The following is a 17,624-nucleotide window of genomic DNA, read 5'->3' on the forward strand; positions in this document are numbered from 1 at the left end:
TACAATCGGAGACAACTGAATTCCGCTCTCTTAGTGGTATTGACCATGTTTGACCCGCATTGATTATTTTGTCCTTTTGTCGGAAACTCCAATTTTGCTCAATTTTGTCCAATTTTCTATCGGTTTCCGCAACTCCACTTATTTCCTACAAGATAAATATAAATAGATTAATTACATAATAATTTACTTGAGGATTAACTTATTTATAATGTTTTAGATACAATTACATGCATAAAAATGCGTGTAATCAACATCATTAGCCTTGTGAGTGGTGACCAACTAAAATTAGCAGCACATTGTTATTATTTTTAAATGAAATTAGCAGCTTAAGAGCTGACAGTTAGACGATATAAAAGAACGAGCATAAAAGAACACTATGAACAGATGAAATTATAATACATATTTGGCAAAGAAAAAGAAAATAAAAAATAGTCAATTAAAGCCCTTGTTTACTCATCTTACTATTTGTAGTCAAAAGATCACTGAATCCTGAGAAAATAATCTTTGGCAGCAGAAAATGAGCAGTAATGAGAAGACCTGTCCCGATTAATAATTGGTATAATGGTTTACATCAAAGACTATTCTAGACTCCCAGATATTCCTTCCAAAAACAGAAGAGGCAACTTGTTACACCCCATATCCGATTTAACCTCTTTTACTATGTGTATGTGAATTACGGTACGTTTTACCGTTCGCAGTTATCATTTTACAGTTTAGGGGGGGTTAGAATATGACTTTTTGTTCGGGTCAAAATCTGAGAAAATTTTCTTCACGAAAGTTGTAGAGGATGTTAAACCGAGCGCGTGCATATGTGGTTCGTAAAAATCGGAGTTCGCATGCGAAAGTTATACGCGAAAATGTGAAAGTTACTGTTTATGGTAAAAATTATATTTATATATGGAAAATTACCAAGGTAGGTTTCCATTTCCGGAAACTCACCCCAGCTCTTTCTCTTCCCCGCGCTCTCCCCCTTCCTCTTCGGGCAGCAGCTTCCTCGCTGCAATTCGACGCCGTCCGGCCGTCCCCCGGCGTGTTCCAAGCCACCACAAACTCGCCTCCTTCCCACCTTCACGCTGGTGCCTTTGATTTGCAACGATTTGGCCGGAAAAGCTCAAATCGACGTGAAGTTCCTTCCGGGTCCAATTTCGATCCTTCCGGCGATTCCATCGTTTCTGACCACCTCCGACCGCCAAAAGTGGACAGCAGGGACTCCTCGAGCTGGTGAACGTTTTTCCCAACCCCTCTTGCTGCAATTTCCGGTGTAGAGGTCGAATCGAAGAGGGGATCTGAAACCTATTTCTGGATTTTCTTCACAGGCTTAATCCGGACGTTTAAAGGTAAAATTGAGAGAAGTTGTAGTTGAGAATGTTGTTGGGTCTATGGTTTTGCAGCTACTGTTGATTTCTGGTGGCCATCGGAGGTGGTGGCCGCCGGCGCGTGAGCCCCACGCGCCGCCACTGTGGGTGGCGCGTGGAGGTGTGTAGGGCAGTGTTTTAATTCCAGTTTTTAGGCCATTAAATTCTATAAATTTTGTAGAGCTTGTATGTGAAGTTTGGTGATTTTTGGAGAAGCTTGGAATTAATTATGAATTTTTGAAGTTAGGGTTTCGATTATCGAATTACGAGGATCCGACCGTCGGATATCTCTCGGTTCTGCCTTGGAACCTTTAAATTAACGAATTGGTATTAGTGGTATAATTTGGGTTGAATCCGAGAAGAAGTGGAGATGTAATTATAAGGAATTGATCATAGGAATCATATTAATTTGTTGAATAGTTATTTACGGAATATAATTGTGTACAGGGTGACGTACCGAGCGATTGCTCGACGAAGGAACTCGTATGCGTGATCACCTGAATAGTACTGTGAGTGGACTTTTATTTGTAAAGAATGATGCATGCATTTATTTTTCCAGAAATAATAATTTATTTATCATTTTATTATCGAGCATAATATTTTGCCTTGGATTATAATTTTGGCATTGTTTTTCCATATGAATTTCATATACGAATCTATTATGCTCAGATTTGGATTTCATGATTTGTTTTCGGAATATGATTAAATTTTCAGAGATTAATTATAATTTATTTTCAATTATGATTTGGGAATGGATTTTGAGCCTTTGATAAGTATCTCCAATATATGGTTTTATTTGAAATCATGATTTAAGTGATTTTCGATGAATTACTTTCCGAGGTGATTTCCGGAATTTATTAATATATTTTATTCGTCGATATTGAGATTTTTTGGAATATTTTTCGAAAATGGGATTTTCGATTGAATTATTTTATCGATTATTTCTCGCATAATGGTTTATGAATTCTAGAATATTTTGGCGTGCGGGGCCACGTCATTGGAGTATATTTTTTCTTGAGATTTTCCAAGTATGGATGGGATTCATACTCGTGTTTTGTTGCGAGGTTGGGGAAGCCTTACTGATTTACTGGTTTTCGATTGTTTTTCCTCACCATACTCGGGTCATTCGATTAGGTCTCCTCCTCACTTACTTTGTGTTTGTGAGTGGCAGTCGAGGTGATTTATTCTCCTCCTCCCGTGAGTGGTAGTCGAGGTTATTAGTTCTCCTCCTCACACAATCTATGTGTGAGTGGCAGTCGAGGGTAGGTAGAGCCTGAGGGGCTCCTTTACCAGTATGGTGAAATCTCTTCCCCATATCCTTTTATTTGTTACTTGACTAGCGGGGCTAGTCCAATTCTCTTAGCCAGCGGGGACTGATATGTTTTCACGAGACTCCGAGTTTTAAAGACATACGTTTTATAAACGTTGCATGCATCGAAGTTTTATGAATTTAAATTCATGGGGAAGTAATACAACTTGCTTTATTTAAATTATTTATTTAGTCGTTTATTTTTGTCCACTCACTCTAACGTGTTTTTCAATTACTTTCCCCTGGGCCCTTCGGTTTCAAATGCCCAGTTTGCAGGCGAAATTAGTTGAGGTCGGGCGTACATGGAGTCGAGGCATAGCCAACAGCATTGCTTCCGCGTACTCATTCTATTTCTGTTTTCTTTGTTACCTAGTGGATTAGTATTGCTCTGATAACCTATGGGATTAATATTGCTTTTGGGTTGAGACTGATATTTGTGAATTGGAGTTGTGATTTGGGGAGCAGATGGCTCCAGAAGATTAAGGATGGATGATTTAGAAGTGTAAATGTTTTCCTACAAGTTTTGGGTAGCCTACTTTTAGGGGAAGTTCCGCCAAATTTTTGGTAGAATTTCTTCTAAAGTGAGCCCCGCAGGGCCACTTCGGATTTCATGGTGAAATCTGGGGCGGGTCCTGTTACAACTTGTACAAATGAGGCAATGCCCTTGTCTAAAATTGGCACTGACTTTACCAAATCTTCCCACTTTGATAATGTAACCAAAAAAAAAATGTGAAGTTTTACATTTCTTTACTTCGAGATTTGGGTCTTAAGCCTAAGTCAGCAACGCAGTTGTATTGTAATAATAAAGCGGCTGTTGAAATATCTATATCATAGAATCTTGTGTAGCAATGACCGAACGAAACACGCGTAAAGTAGATCGACACCTTATTAAGGAAACGCTGGATGCAAAGTTAATCTCCTTTTCTTTTGTTCTAACCGAGGAGGAGTTAGCAGATATATGTACCAAAATTGTATTTACCAAGTTGTTTCATGACTCGCTAAGCGCGCAAGTTAGGTCTTCGTGACGTTTATGCCCTAACTTGAAGGAGAGTGTTGACTTGTGAGTCCTGGAGGACAATAATACTTGGAAAACAAGAATACTTAGAGGACAAAAATATTTGGAGAACAATATGACTTGTGTTGTACTACATGTACAGTGTAGGGCTTGTATATATAGTCAAATAAGACAAGATAGAGAGAATGAATTGTTTGATATTTTATTACACTCATTCTGTGGTGTATATAAACAGATTACAATCGTACTACAACTATTGTGTACTACTGTACTACATAACATATACAAGGTAAGTAGTTACAACAATATATTCCCTTGTAGTCAATTCCTAATAGGGAACGATGACTCACACTAACACTCCCCCTCAAGTTGGCGCATATACATCAACCATACCCAACTTGCTTAGTGAGTCATAAAACGCTTTCCTGGAAACTCCTTTGGTAAGTACATCTGCAAGTTGCTCTTCAGTTGGAACAAAAGGGAAGCTAATAATTTTAGCATCTAGCTTCTCCTTTATAAAGTGACGATCAACCTCTACATGCTTAGTACGATCATGATGTACTGGATTCTGTGATATGTCAATAGCTGCCTTGTTGTCACAATACAACTGCATGGAATTTTTGAGTTTGAAACCCAGATCACGTAACATATTTCTCAGCCATAACAATTCACACACTCCGTGAGCCATACCTCTATACTCGGCCTCAGCACTAGAACGTGCCACAACTTTCTGTTTCTTACTCTTCCATGTAACCAAATTACCTCCCACAAAGGTAAAGTAACCTGATGTCGACCTCCTGTCTGTGATATTTCCAGCCCAATCTGCATCTGTGAAGCCACAAACCTCAAGAATGTTGTTGTGTTTAGAAAACAGTACTCCCCTTCCTGGAGCTGACTTCAAGTACTTCAGAATTCTCATAACAGCCTCCATGTGACTCTCACTCGGATTATGCATGAACTGACTCACCACACTCACTGCATATGCAACATCTGGTCTAGTATGAGCCAAATAAATCAAGCGCCCAACTAACCTCTGATAGCGCGCTCGATCAGTAGGTACCTGATCTAGATACTCAGCTAAACAATGGTTCTGCTCAATAGGAGTGTCAATAGGTCTGCAATCTAACAAACCTGTCTCTGTCAGCAAGTCAAGAATATACTTCCTCTGGCACAGATAGATTCCTTCTCTCCCCCTGGCTACCTCAATTCCTAAGAAGTACTTAAGCTCACCCAAGTCCTTCATCTCAAACTCAGAGGCTAGCTGTCTCTGCAGTCTATCCATCTCAACAGTATCATTACCAGTGATTACCATATCATCCACATAAATAATTAGAGCTGTTACCTTCCCTTGTTGATGCTTGAGAAACAAGGTATGGTCTGAGTTGCTCTGCCTGTAACCAATCTTCCGCATGAACTGTGAAAATTTTCCAAACCAAGCACGAGGTGACTGTTTGAGACCATACGTACAGAGATTTTCTCAATTTGCATACAAACTCACCAGGAGAAGCAACTACATACCCTGGTGGAAGGCTCATGTACACTTCCTCGGCTAACTCTCTATGAAGAAATGCATTCTTGACATCAAACTGTCAGAGTGGCCAGTTTAAACTAGCAGCGAACGAGACCAGAACCCGAATAGTATTCATCTTGGCAATAGGAGCAAAAGTTTCATTATAGTCTATACCATACGTCTGAGTAAATCCCTTTGCTACAAGACGTGCTTTGTATCGATTCACTGATCCATCTGCATTATGCTTCACGGTAAACACCCAACGACAACCTACAACCTTCTTGCCTTGTGGTGGAGGCACAAGTTGCCAAGTATTGTTCTTCTGCAACGCCTCCATCTCTTCATCCATAGCCTTCCTCCACTTTGGATCCCCCAATGCATCCTGCACTTTGTTAGGTACTGATACAACAGATATTTGATTCACAAATGATTCATATGACTTAGACAACCTCCTAGTGGACATATAGTTGGCTACTGGGTATTTTGATTTGGCAGTAATAGTAGGTTGATATCTTTTGGCTGATTGACCTCGAGTGGTCCTATGTGGTAACACATATTGTTTAACACTAGACTCACTACTACTAGTATCAGTAGATGGACATACCTCAAATGGGTGATCTTCAGTACCAGGAATCTGTGGGTCAGGGGTAGAAGCGATGGCAGGAGGGGCAGTTGTGTCTTCAACCTCATTCTGAGTGATGGAAACTGGTGCTTCTGCTGCTGGAGTCGGCGAGCTAATAGTCTCAATCGGATCAGTCAAAATACCTCCTGGCTGTGTGGCTTCTCCTTCTCCTTCTGATTTCTCCCCCTCTCCATGATATAGCTCTTCAAAATATGAATTCTCCCCCTGAAGAGCTGTATCTGAAGAGGAAAAATAACTCATGTCCTCAAAGAAGGTAACATCCATAGTGACATAGTACTTTCTGGTAGGTGGATGATAGCACTTGTACCCCTTCTGATACCCTCCGTAGCCAACAAACACACACTTAAGTGCCTGGGCATCCAACTTAGACCTCTGGTTTTTAGGAACATGGACAAAAGCAACACAACCAAAGACACGAGCTGGAAGATTATGAAAGGAAGGTAAGGAGACATGAGATGCAAGACCCTCAAATGGAATTTTTCCCTGAAGGACGCTAGATGGAAGGCGATTAATAAGATGGGAGGAAGCATGTACAGCATCGCCCGAAAGATACTTAGGCATATGAGCACTAAAGAGAAGGGCACGAGCCATATCAAGTAAATGACGGTTTTTCCTTTCAGACACTCCATTTTGTTCTGGTGTTTGTGGACATGTAGTTTGGTGAACAATCCCATGGGTTGTAAAAAACTCTTGGAAAACATGATTAACATATTCCCCCCCATTGTCAGAACGAAGGACTTTAATGGTGCTATGATATTGTGTTTGAACAAGGGTACGAAAAGTTTGAAAAACTGGAAAGACTTCATCTTTGGTTTTTAGCAGAGCAACCCATGACAATCTCGTACAATCATCAATAAACAACACAAAGTATCTCATACCCGACACAGTGGGTTCTCTAGATGGCCCCCAAACATCAGAATGAATCAACTCAAAAGGAGCAACACTTTTATTAGAAATACTTGGAGAATAAGTAGCACGATGACTCTTGGCCAAAACACATGTTTCACAATGTAAAATAGACTCATCCACACCAATAAACAAAGTAGGCATGGTTTTTCTCATAAGACTAAAAGAGGGATGCCCTAAACGACGATGCCACAACCAAATTTCACTTAGCTTATCAGAATTCGAAGTCAAAGCGGTGCGGGACTGTGCTCCTGGTTTCTCTCTTGCGTATGTCTGATCCAGATGGAACAACCTGCCCCTCAGATACCCCCGACCAATTATCTCCCTGGTGAAAAGATCCTGAAAAATCACATACATAGGATAAAAGGTTACAGAGCATTTAGACTCAGTATTTAACTGGGGAACATATATCAAATGGTGAGACAAGTCAGGCACATATAACACATTATGAAGTTCTAAGGTGGGAGTAATACGAACTGACCCTGACCCTAACACAGGAAAGGCCTCACCATTGGCATTGGTTACATAGGACACTGGTGGGGAAGAAAATTCAGTAAAATATGATTTGTCATAAGTCATATGATCGGAGCCACCAGAATCAATAATCCATGTATCAGAACCAACAAAGTTAGAAACCTTTAAAGCCATACCAATTTTACCTCGACCAGCTATAGAGGCTGTAGGAGTAACTCCACCTGCTGTATGATGATCTTGGCCAACCACTCCATAGAAATCCGGTTCTTGGACCAATTGAACAGCAGCTGCTTTCGCCTTAGGACGATAACCTTGTTTTTTAGGTTTAAGGTGTGGGTTCAACTTCCAACAAGTCTCCCGAACATGCCCAAGGTCATTGCAATAAGAACATTGAGGACGAGGGCGGTTGGTGAAGCCTTGTGGGAAACCTTGCTGATGAAGTGGGGCTGAACTCTGCTGCTGAAGGAAAGGTGCCGGTGACTTGGCCTGAATGGCTAGGCTAGATACTTCAACCTGTGCATGTTTGACACTTTCCTGCTGAGACTCATCCTTGCGGATGTATGTAAAAGCTGTGTTCAAACTAGGAGGGTCTGTCATTCTGAGCAATTCTCCCTTGGCACTGCTATGCTTCTCATCAAGCCCTCTCAGGAATACATGAACCCTTTCTAGCTCCTTCTCCTTCTGGTACCACACAAGATCTTCCTGATTCTTGATCTTGCAAGGACGCTTCTGATCAATTTCAGCCCATACATTCTTCAGCTTGGTGAAATACACAGCTACTGGTTGCCCATTCTGTTGCATACTAGCAGCTTTACACATCAATTCATGAACCTGTATAAAATCAGACTCATTGGTATACAAATCCCCCAATGTCTTCCATATCGCCTCAGCAGTTTCACATTCCTCCACCATCTGTAGCACATCATCAGTCATGGCTCGAAATAGAATTGACATTACAAGCCCATCATCATCTGCCCACTTAGCATAGGCCTCCACATCATCTTCACTAGGAGCCTTGATTGTTCCAGTCACATGCCCCATTTTGTGTATTCCACGGAGATAAACTGACATAATCTTCTTCCATGTTCGGAAATTGGTACCAGTGAGTTTGGTACCCCCGAAAGAACCACCTTCTGAGCTCTTGACAGAGACCTCAACCTTCTGGACCTCATTGGCCTTAGAACTTTGATTGTCATCACCACCCATTGCAATAGTACAGTAGCAAAAAACACACAAATCCCAAAGTATGCAGCGGAAAGAAGAAGAACAGAAGGCTCCAAAAAATAATAACATATATTTTTTTTTTTTTGGAACCTGCTGGAGTTGACCGGGTTGAGTCGACTAGGTTGAGTTGACCGAGTTGAGTCCGATCGATCTGGGTTGCGACGAGATGAGGAATCAGGTCAGACCTGGTCGGACTGGGGCTGCTAACTAAAGAATCCGGCCGACTTGAGTGAGGGATGGAAGCAACGGCGGTCTGGGTTGTCGGAGACGAAGCCGGATCTGGACGGACGACGCCGATATGAATGAGCGACGCCGGTTTGGTGCGACGAGGCTGCTGTGCGATGGAGCAGGAAGATGAGGACAGCAGCTGGTGCACGATGGAGCAGGAAGATGAGGACGGCCGGTCTTTGAACGAACGACGACGTCGATCTGGAGAAGAGAAGACGCAGGCAGTCTGTGGCTGAAGACGAGGCCGATCTAGGGAACGTCCAAGAAGAAGATGCTCTTGATCGTTCTTGGACAAAATAACCCTAATAATAATAATTCAAAATTAATTCCTCACAATAAAAAAAAAATAGAAAAAAGAGACAAAGTCCTCTCGGATCTTTGCTCTGATACCAAGTCAAATAAGACAAGATAGAGAGAATGAATTGTTTGATATTTTATTACACTCATTCTGTGGTGTATATAAACAGATTACAATCGTACTACAACGTATTACAACTATTGTGTACTACTATACTACATAACATATACAAGGTAAGTAGTTACAACAATATATTCCCTTGTAGTCAATTCCTAATAGGGAACGATGACTCACACTAACATATATATAATATATAATCCTATATAAACCATTGAATGACATATCAAAAAATTCACTCACAAATATTTCTTTCATTCCATCTCATAATTGACTTAATCTACATGGTAATCTGCTTCCTGCTTCCTTCGGCAACAATCAACATAACAACTCTCACAAAGGTTGATCTTTTTCTCATTGATGTCGAGGTTGGGATTCCAAACTCCACTGGTAGACTTTAATTCGCTACCTGAGCTATCTCCTTTCGAGTATTAACCTAACAAAGAACTTCGTACGTGCAGTTCTAACTTCATTTCATTTCATTTCTCTTGTAGTTGCTTACACCTTTTCCTACTTGCTTTCATTCTTTCTTTGTCCCAGAGGCTTCATCAAAACACATGAAAGATAGGGTTCCAAGAACATATATACTTTAATCATGTGAGACTAAGTAGAGGTAATGTAATTAGCAGTTCCTACTTCTTACTGGGAAATGTAGCTAGCTATAGCGGAATTGAACTTTCAATGATTTCTGTTCAGTAATTCACAAGAAAAGGTTTTTCTCGGGTTAATTACTTGTCTTTTGAACCCCTAAAGATGATTTCGGATAAAACTAACTTGGGTTGAGTTAAATCAAATTGGACTTTATATTAAGTGATGCGGGAGCTTGGTTGACTGTTGTACGACCAAGTTGAAATTAGAACTTTCAACTAACAATCAATTCAAACAAGTTTAGAATCTAATACTTCCATTTTTTAATGGACAATAAGCTTACATGTAAAGGTCTAACGTTTTCGATATAAGACATTCCTCTTACACACCAACAATTCGTTAGAAACCTTTTAGTGAAGTCTTGGTGTGAAGTTTCACAATATACCAAAAAAAATTGTAAAGTTTTACGTTTCTTTACTTTAAATACTAATTCTTAATAATCGAGACTAAGTTAGTCCAATGATATTTCTCTCTACAAGTGTGAATGAGGTATTAAATTTAAATTCTCCCCTCTCCCTAGATAAAAAAATGAATGATGAAAACCGACTTTAATTAAAGCATCTGTATCTACTTTGGTGCTTGAGACTCATCCTAAACAATTTCAGGCACATCATTAGCATCATGACCACATAAATTTGGAGGAAAAAAAAAAACTCTAAAATTAGCAGCTTATTTAAGAGCTAGTGGTTAGACGATATAAAAGAACACTAGGAACAGACAAAAATATAATAATATTTGGCAAAGAAAAAGAAAATGAAAAATAGTCAATTAAAACCCTTGTTCACGCATCTTGCTATTTGTGGCCGAAAGATCACTGAATCCTGTGGAATAAAAAATCTTAGGCGACAGAAAATGAGCAGTAATGAAAAGACTTGTCCCAATTAATAATTCCTACAATGGATAACATCAAAGACTAGTCTAGACTCCTTTGATATTCCTTCCAAAAACAGAATACGCAACTTTTACAAATGAGGCAATTGGTCTGCTCTAAAATTCGGACAGACTTTTCCAAACCCACCCACTTCGATCATGTAACCAAAAACTACCCAAAATGGCAAATAAAGCAAAGTGGGGGCTCCCTCACCCAACGCACCCAAATTCCAAATGGGACTCTAAATGTGGCAAAACCAAATTACTCAAAAGGAAAAATGGATGAACCCCTCCTTCCCCAAAACAGCAAAATCACACACTCCCAACTCTCTCTCTAATTTTGGCAAGGGCCTTTACTATACCTAGCTACCATATTTAAACTACCAAAACAACAATTTACCTAGGAAAAAAAAATGAAAATGAAAAATTGGTTTTTTCTTGGGGAAATGTCCAAGTGGGGGCCAGAGTGTGACTAAAAGGAAAGATGGGTACAGGGGAGAGGAGCCAATGAAGAGCAGAGGACTCCAAATGTGGCAAAAAAGAGTCATGCAACCAGGCTCTTAAATAGTAAACAGAGCCATGCAAACTTGCCGTTTCCAAGCTTTCGCCATTTGGGGTAAAAACGCTTCTCTCTTTAGCTTTTCCTCTCTCTCTCTCTCTCTCTCTCTCTCTCTCTCTCACAGACACACTATTTGCCCCTTTATCTTCTCCCCCAATCTAATTTTGGCAACCCACCTCTTTCCCAACAAGAGAGATAGAGAGAGAGAGACCCAGAAAGACCACTCCTTTTCTTGATCTTAGAGAGAGAGGGAGAGGGAGGCAGAGACAAAACCCAGAAAGATTCTTCATTTCTTATGAATTGGGTAGTCTAAAGCTTTGGCCTTTAGGCTTTTGGGTAGTCTAAAGCTCTGGCCTTTAGGCTTTTGTTATTAATTGGTTTTGGCTTTCTGGGTTTTTTTGGGGCTTATGAAGAGAAAAATGGGTAGGGGGAAGATTGAGATCAAGAAGATTGAGAACACCAACAGCAGACAAGTCACATTCTCAAAGAGGCGTGGTGGATTACTCAAGAAAGCTCATGAATTGGCTATTCTATGCGATGCTGAGGTTGCTGTCATCGTCTTCTCTAACACTGGCAAGCTTTTTGAGTTTTCCAGTGCTGGGTAAATTTTTTCCTACTTTTCTTTTTTAATTTTGGGCTGAATTTTCTGAATTTTTTGAGGTTCATGCATGTGTTTCTGATCATGTTTACTCTATTTATTATAATTTTCCGCTTGTCTTTGGTTGAAGTTATCTGGGGCTTTGATTTAAATTTTTCATTGTCTGCACCACAACTATAATTTGTTTATATTTTATTGTTTTTATTCTATTATATGGACTAGTGGGTGCTTCTGTTTCCCTTGTTTTCTTTTGGGTTCGTGTGAATGTCAATCCCTACATTGTTGCTCAATAGTTGTTTAGTACTAATAGTTGTTGAGTTTGGGGGTTTTCCTCTGTGGGTAGTGATGATTAATGAGCAATTTGAAGCTATGTGTTCTGCAAAACAATGTGTTATTTGGGACAAGTTGGATCAGCGAGTCCAGAATTGAAATCTGGTCACCTTGTTGTTGTTAAATCAATGGCTACCTCTTTTCTATCTTAATTGACTCTGAAGTGGACCTTGGTACGCTCATGTTGATGCGTATCTGTAAAAGGTTTTGTTTACTCTGGAAGGTTCAGTTTCAGCTTCCATTACTGGTAATCTGGGCACTCTAGCGTTCAAACCTATAGCAGAAAAATAAGCTACTCTACTAGACTTTAAAGGAGATTTTTGTTTCGGGAGAACTCCCTTGTTTGGTTGTTCCTCGTTTGTGCCTTTGGTGAAGTTGGACATGGGTTGATTTTGAGGATTCTTACATGACTTTAAGTCTTCGCTTTATGCTGATGCAATGCCGGTCTGGCTGGTTCTTGCATTTTATATCCAGACTGTGAATTTTGTTGTTGAGCTCTCTAATGACCTATTAACCAAGTCTTGAATCTCTGCTAACCTATTAACCTTGCATAAATAAGTCTACAATCTCTGTTTGACTGTCTTAACTTGTGTGTAGCCACCTGTTATGGAAGGTCAATTAACACTTGAGTGAGAGTTCATATGTCCTTAGTCCTCACTGATATTACAATATTTGAATATCCCTACTCTCTTAAGCTATTAGTCTTTCTCTGAAGATGCTGTCTCCTCTTTAGGTAAAGGTGCTTTCTCCAGTCCCCAGTCTTTATGGGACGTTTCATTGGCAACCATACTTTCTTTTCTCCAAGGATTAGTGAAACAAAGTAATGTCTTTAGTTAATTAGTTGGTTCCATTGGTATCTTTCTACCATATATTTTCGGTTAGAGCATCTCTTGTATGATTGCATTAAGCTTGAGACGAAGCATTAATTCGGTTGCCGATCTAATACTGATTCCATATATAATAACTTAGAAATGATGCTGCAATGCAAGTGCTATAGCCACATGAAATTAATTGTACCCTGTTTTATACAAATTATAGCTGCTGATGTTTATCTGTACCAATTTTTTACAGTATGAAGCGAACTATTGCAAGATACAGCAAGTGTTATGAGTCTTCAGAGACTGCTCTGGTAGAATCAAGGGCAGAGGTATTCTTCCATATAATGTAACTTGATAATTTATCTTGTACCTCACAAACTTTAAACATAATTTTGTTAATCAGTTGTCATATGTTTGCTGTTCTTGTTGTTAATTGTTCTTCTCCTGGTTGCATATTGGTGTTAATTGTATGGGAATTGAGAATCCAGTATAGATGTTAAGGCAAAAGGTCATATGTTCCAATTGTTCGGTTTTCCCAGGGGTTTGATTCCCTTGTAATTGAGGTAAATGAAGTACCTATGTGTTTCCAGAAATTATTTGGACCTTCCTGGATAGAGTTGGGACTGCAAATAATTAACATAAGTTCTGGAGTCTTAGTCTTAACAAAAACATTTTACTTTTAGCCATCAAAGGTAACTACTTAATATACTATGGAAGGTTTTAAGAATTGTTCTGCTGCTAGAAATGACTTTATTTAGGCTTTATAAGAAGTAGCCACACTCATTGCATCAGATTTAATACACGAACACTGAAAGAAAATAGCTTGTACTTTTTTTTTTTTTTTGAATTGGCTAGTGAAAATTTTAGTAACCTAGAAGGCTGAACTGCTGAAGTTAATACCCTGTTTTCCAGTGGTTGGACAATGTAGTTATGTACCATATTCAAAAAAGACTATTAACATGCATACCATTTAATTTATAACATTTTGTTTTGCATGATTGTTGTAGACTGGACTTGAGTCTGCGCAGTCTATAGGTATTTTAATGTATCCTTGAGGCTTTTATCTGTCTGCATACTCTATGCTCTATGTGCTATGTGCTTGTTCTCTAATAATCATACTTTCTAGATTCAGCATGCTATTGAAAATTCTAACTTTATCTGACTCTTCAGGAGGATGACCCTAAGGACGTGGATGTTCTAAAAGATGAACTTGAGAAGCTACAACAGAATCAATTGTACGTATTAGTTAGTTTTTATATCTAACCTTTTAGACTTTTGGAATATGTGGCATCTCTTGCATGAAGTAAGATATATATATTTTTTTTTTTGATTGTGTAGGCGTCTGTTGGGCAATGACTTGTCTAGTTTGAGCTTGAAAGAATTGCAGAAACTAGAAAATCAATTAACTGAAGGATTATTTTCAGTGAAGGAGAAAAAGGTTCTTCAAATTTTATTTCCTTTCTCTTTTTTCTTTTTTTCTTTTTTGGTTCTTCAGTAGGAATATCGATTACAATTTTAAATTTCTCCAATATCAAGGACTTTGATATATAGATGTTATACCATTTCAGGACAAATTACTGATGGAGCAACTAGAGCAATCAAGAGTAAAGGTACAACCACCTAAATCCCTCCTACTTAAACTTAAAACCATAGCATTCAGAAGTTGATGATCTTCATGTTCTGCAAACATATGAGAGATAAATTTTATAGAGATAGTATTTAAAATTAAGCTTAAAAGTGAAGGAGCTGAACAATAAGTCAACTAAAACAAAAAATGAAAACATGGACAAGAGAAAGTGACGAATTTAAATGCAAAGATTTTCCTTATTAAATACTTCTGCTGTGGTTTTAGTAGTTTGGTGCTTCGGTTAGATAAAAGTAGCATTTTGACCTTGCATCTTTACTGGTGTGTATTGTTTAGACAAAGTGGATTTATATGTATTATTTCAAAAGTGATTTTTCATCAAGTACTTAGGTTTTTTCATCTATTGTTTCCTCTTCCTCCAGGAACAGCGTGCTATACATGAGAATGAAACCTTGCGTAAACAGGCATACAGCATTCTTCTTGCTAATGCAGATTTCAGTATTGAATATAACTTTCCTTGGAGTAAATATATACTTTTTGTAATGTATCTATTTGGCCTATTCTTAAATGTAGGTTGAGGAGCTTCGGCGTTTATTTCCCCAAGCTGATCATGCAGTTCCATCTTATCTCGACTATTGTCCTGTAGAAAAACAGAACTCCCCTGTGTACCATGGTGCCAAAAGCCCCGATTTGGTCAGCAATTTTGCATTTGACAATGGAGATTCTGACACTACATTGCAATTAGGGTATTGTTCCTTCCTTAGTGACAAAAACTAAACCTTGAAATAGATTGCAAACATTCATTGCTTATTGTTTCTTAAGCACCCTAGACTCAGTTTGTATCAAGCATTTGTTGAATTCATTCTGATAATCAGATAATCAAAGTACAAATTGAAAGAAGTTTCTGGAGTGAACATTTACATTGTTCTCTTATTCAATTGGTTTAACATTTACTTGTCTTTATTCCAGGCTGCCAAGCGATACATATCGCAAGAGGAAGGCTCCAGAAAGAGAAAGCCACTCTAATGACTCAGGGAGCCAACTAGGCCTGTAATTGTTCCGGAGTTTCTCTTTGCCATAGAATCAACAGGTTCTGGAGTTGGAATTTGATACAGTTGAGAGTCTAGCTTAGCAGCGTTTGTTGAAAGTGCAGTAAGTAACTTGTAAAAGAGAGTAGAATCCCTAGGTGACCCCAAAATCATAGAAGTTGATTCTGTTGGTGGAGACTAAGTTCGTCTAGTCAGTTTTACTAGTTTTTTCAAGTAATTTACTCTTAAGGTTAGAAGAAGGAAAATGTATTTCGGTTATTGCTCTTGCAAATTGTACCTACCTTTCCTTAGTTGGATGAATATCTCTAGTGTACCTAGAGTACTTTTAGAAGTTGCTTAAATGTCAGCCTTAATTCTAAAAGGTGAAAGGTTCAACTTATTCTCCTACATGGTCTTGTGATTTCTGTCATTACCTAAAGCACATTCTCCTTTGTACTCTCTTTTTCCTTTTCTTAATATAAGAGGATAGGAAGGATCTCCTCCTCGTCTATCCAAGAGTTTACCCAAAAAAAAAAAAGAGTGCCCAGTAGCTTAAGTGATTGGTAGGAGATGCTGAAGTTCCTTCTGATTGAAATTAATTGAGACAATCTGGCATTAAAGGAAATGAAGAAGAAGATGAATGTAGTTAATCATGATGGCTGCAGGTCTTTCTTCCTTGGTTACATATACATGCACATATGCCATGAGTGCCAGAAATAATTTTCAGTTCCTAAGAAGCTTCACAATGGTCTGAGAATTTGAATAATCAATTCTTTTTCCTTTATTTTTGCCATATACAGACACTGTATCACGATGATACAAAGTAAAATCATTGAACTCACAACATTTTCTTTACACAGTGAATCTAAGAACTAATGCTTTTGGTGAAATCCATTGAGCAGTTGATTTCTTCCAGCCAAAACCTTATTGAAAAGACAATCGACCTCTTTTCCCAAACCCTCCACCATCTTCTCAAACACCTCTAATCTTCTTTGTAATTCCTCAGCTTCTGCTTTAGTCTTTTTCCCAATCCCAATAGCAGAAACAAGGGCTGCAACTGAGTCATTAATCTCTTTCACCTCTTTCAACATACCTTTTTTCTCAACAATTACTTCACCCCCACTCAAATCCAATCCAGAAAGCAATGAACTTACTAACCTTCCACCAGATTGTCTCATCTCCAAGTACGGCTTGGAATCCCCAACCAAACCAGTCATCAAAATCCCACTTACCCAAAACACCATCCCCTCCATAACCACCAAAGCTTGATGAATAACTGATTTCTTGGTAATGGGAAACCTTTCTTTCCCATGTTCTTCATTTCCTTGGAATCTGAAATCCTTGCTCAAACTCTTTGGTTGGACTTGAATTTGTCTCAGATGCTCCACAGCCAAAGAAGGTGATGAACTCTCCACAAGATTCAGACCATGAGACAGTGAAAGCCTCTCTTTCCCAAGATGAGAAAGAGAGCAAGTGATGGAGTTGCACAACTCTAGCAAATTCAAGGTGTATTTGAGATACTCTTCCACAGAATCAGCTTCCCATTTAGTCATGGGATAGTCTATGGCCACAACTAGCTTTGCAAAACCATTGTTGATGATGGGTATGAGCTCAAAACACTGCTGGATCCATGGAAATGCTGGAACTTCAGATCCTGCTGATTTCGAGCTCGAAACCAATTTGTTAAAGGAATTGGAAACAAGGGTTTGAAAAGCCTCCAGAGAAGATGATAAGGCTTGTGATTGGTGGTTGTGATCATGGTGGTGGTGGTAATTCTCCAGCTTTGAGTAGAGTTTGTCAATCTTTTGTAACAAGAGAACCATTGCAAGAAAAAGACAATGCAAAAGCTGCTTAATTTGAAACTTGAAAGCTTGGCGTTGTTGATGTCTTTTGTGCTTGTGGGTTTTATATATAAGTTTGATGGGATTACAAAAAGTCCTCAAATACGTGTTTGGATTGGCTTGTGACAAATAAATATATGGGTTTTTGTCTATTTACCCCATTTTTAGGGATTTTTTTCCCACTAACCCCATTAAGTTTTTTTAATTCCCTCTTACCCAATACACTCTAAGGGAGTCTTCCCTAATACCCCATTAAGATTTTTTTTTT

General features: G+C 38.8%; 2 protein-coding genes across 3 annotated transcripts; one reads left to right on the forward strand and one right to left on the reverse strand.

The window, feature by feature from the left end:
- Nucleotides 1-11,175: 11,175 nt before the first annotated feature.
- Nucleotides 11,176-15,923, forward strand: LOC133714531 (agamous-like MADS-box protein AGL15). Of its 2 annotated transcripts, XM_062140655.1 has the most exons (8): nt 11,177-11,757; nt 13,156-13,231; nt 14,073-14,137; nt 14,241-14,340; nt 14,471-14,512; nt 14,910-14,951; nt 15,061-15,233; nt 15,457-15,923. In XM_062140655.1, the coding sequence occupies exons 1-8, from the start codon at nt 11,564-11,566 to the stop codon at nt 15,539-15,541; spliced, it is 777 nt and encodes a 258-aa protein (XP_061996639.1). In that variant the 5' UTR covers nt 11,177-11,563; the 3' UTR covers nt 15,542-15,923. The 2 variants fall into 2 exon arrangements, with proteins under 2 accessions (XP_061996640.1, XP_061996639.1); XM_062140656.1 differs by lacking the exon at nt 14,910-14,951 and having other exon boundaries at nt 11,176-11,757.
- A 343-nt stretch (nt 15,924-16,266) lies between these two features.
- Nucleotides 16,267-17,410, reverse strand: LOC133714530 (protein BPS1, chloroplastic-like). Its single transcript, XM_062140653.1, has one exon. It carries the CDS (start codon nt 17,336-17,338, stop codon nt 16,388-16,390), a length of 951 nt encoding a protein of 316 aa, XP_061996637.1. The 5' UTR covers nt 17,339-17,410; the 3' UTR covers nt 16,267-16,387.
- Nucleotides 17,411-17,624: the final 214 nt, after the last annotated feature.

The sequence above is a fragment of the Rosa rugosa genome, chromosome 6 (assembly GCF_958449725.1).
Source record: "Rosa rugosa chromosome 6, drRosRugo1.1, whole genome shotgun sequence".
Lineage (NCBI taxonomy): Eukaryota > Viridiplantae > Streptophyta > Magnoliopsida > Rosales > Rosaceae > Rosa > Rosa rugosa.

Excerpts from the sequence above, each read along its gene's own strand:
- LOC133714531 (XM_062140655.1), top strand. The coding sequence starts at position 11,564 with ATGAAGAGAAAAATGGGTAGGGGGAAGATTGAGATCAAGAAGATTGAG. Across the intron at positions 13,232-14,072 it reads TGGTAGAATCAAGGGCAGAG|GAGGATGACCCTAAGGACGT; the intron begins GTATTCTTCCAT and ends CTGACTCTTCAG. Across the intron at positions 14,952-15,060 it reads ATGAAACCTTGCGTAAACAG|GTTGAGGAGCTTCGGCGTTT; the intron begins GCATACAGCATT and ends TCTTAAATGTAG.
- LOC133714530 (XM_062140653.1), bottom strand. The coding sequence starts at position 17,338 with ATGGTTCTCTTGTTACAAAAGATTGACAAACTCTACTCAAAGCTGGAG.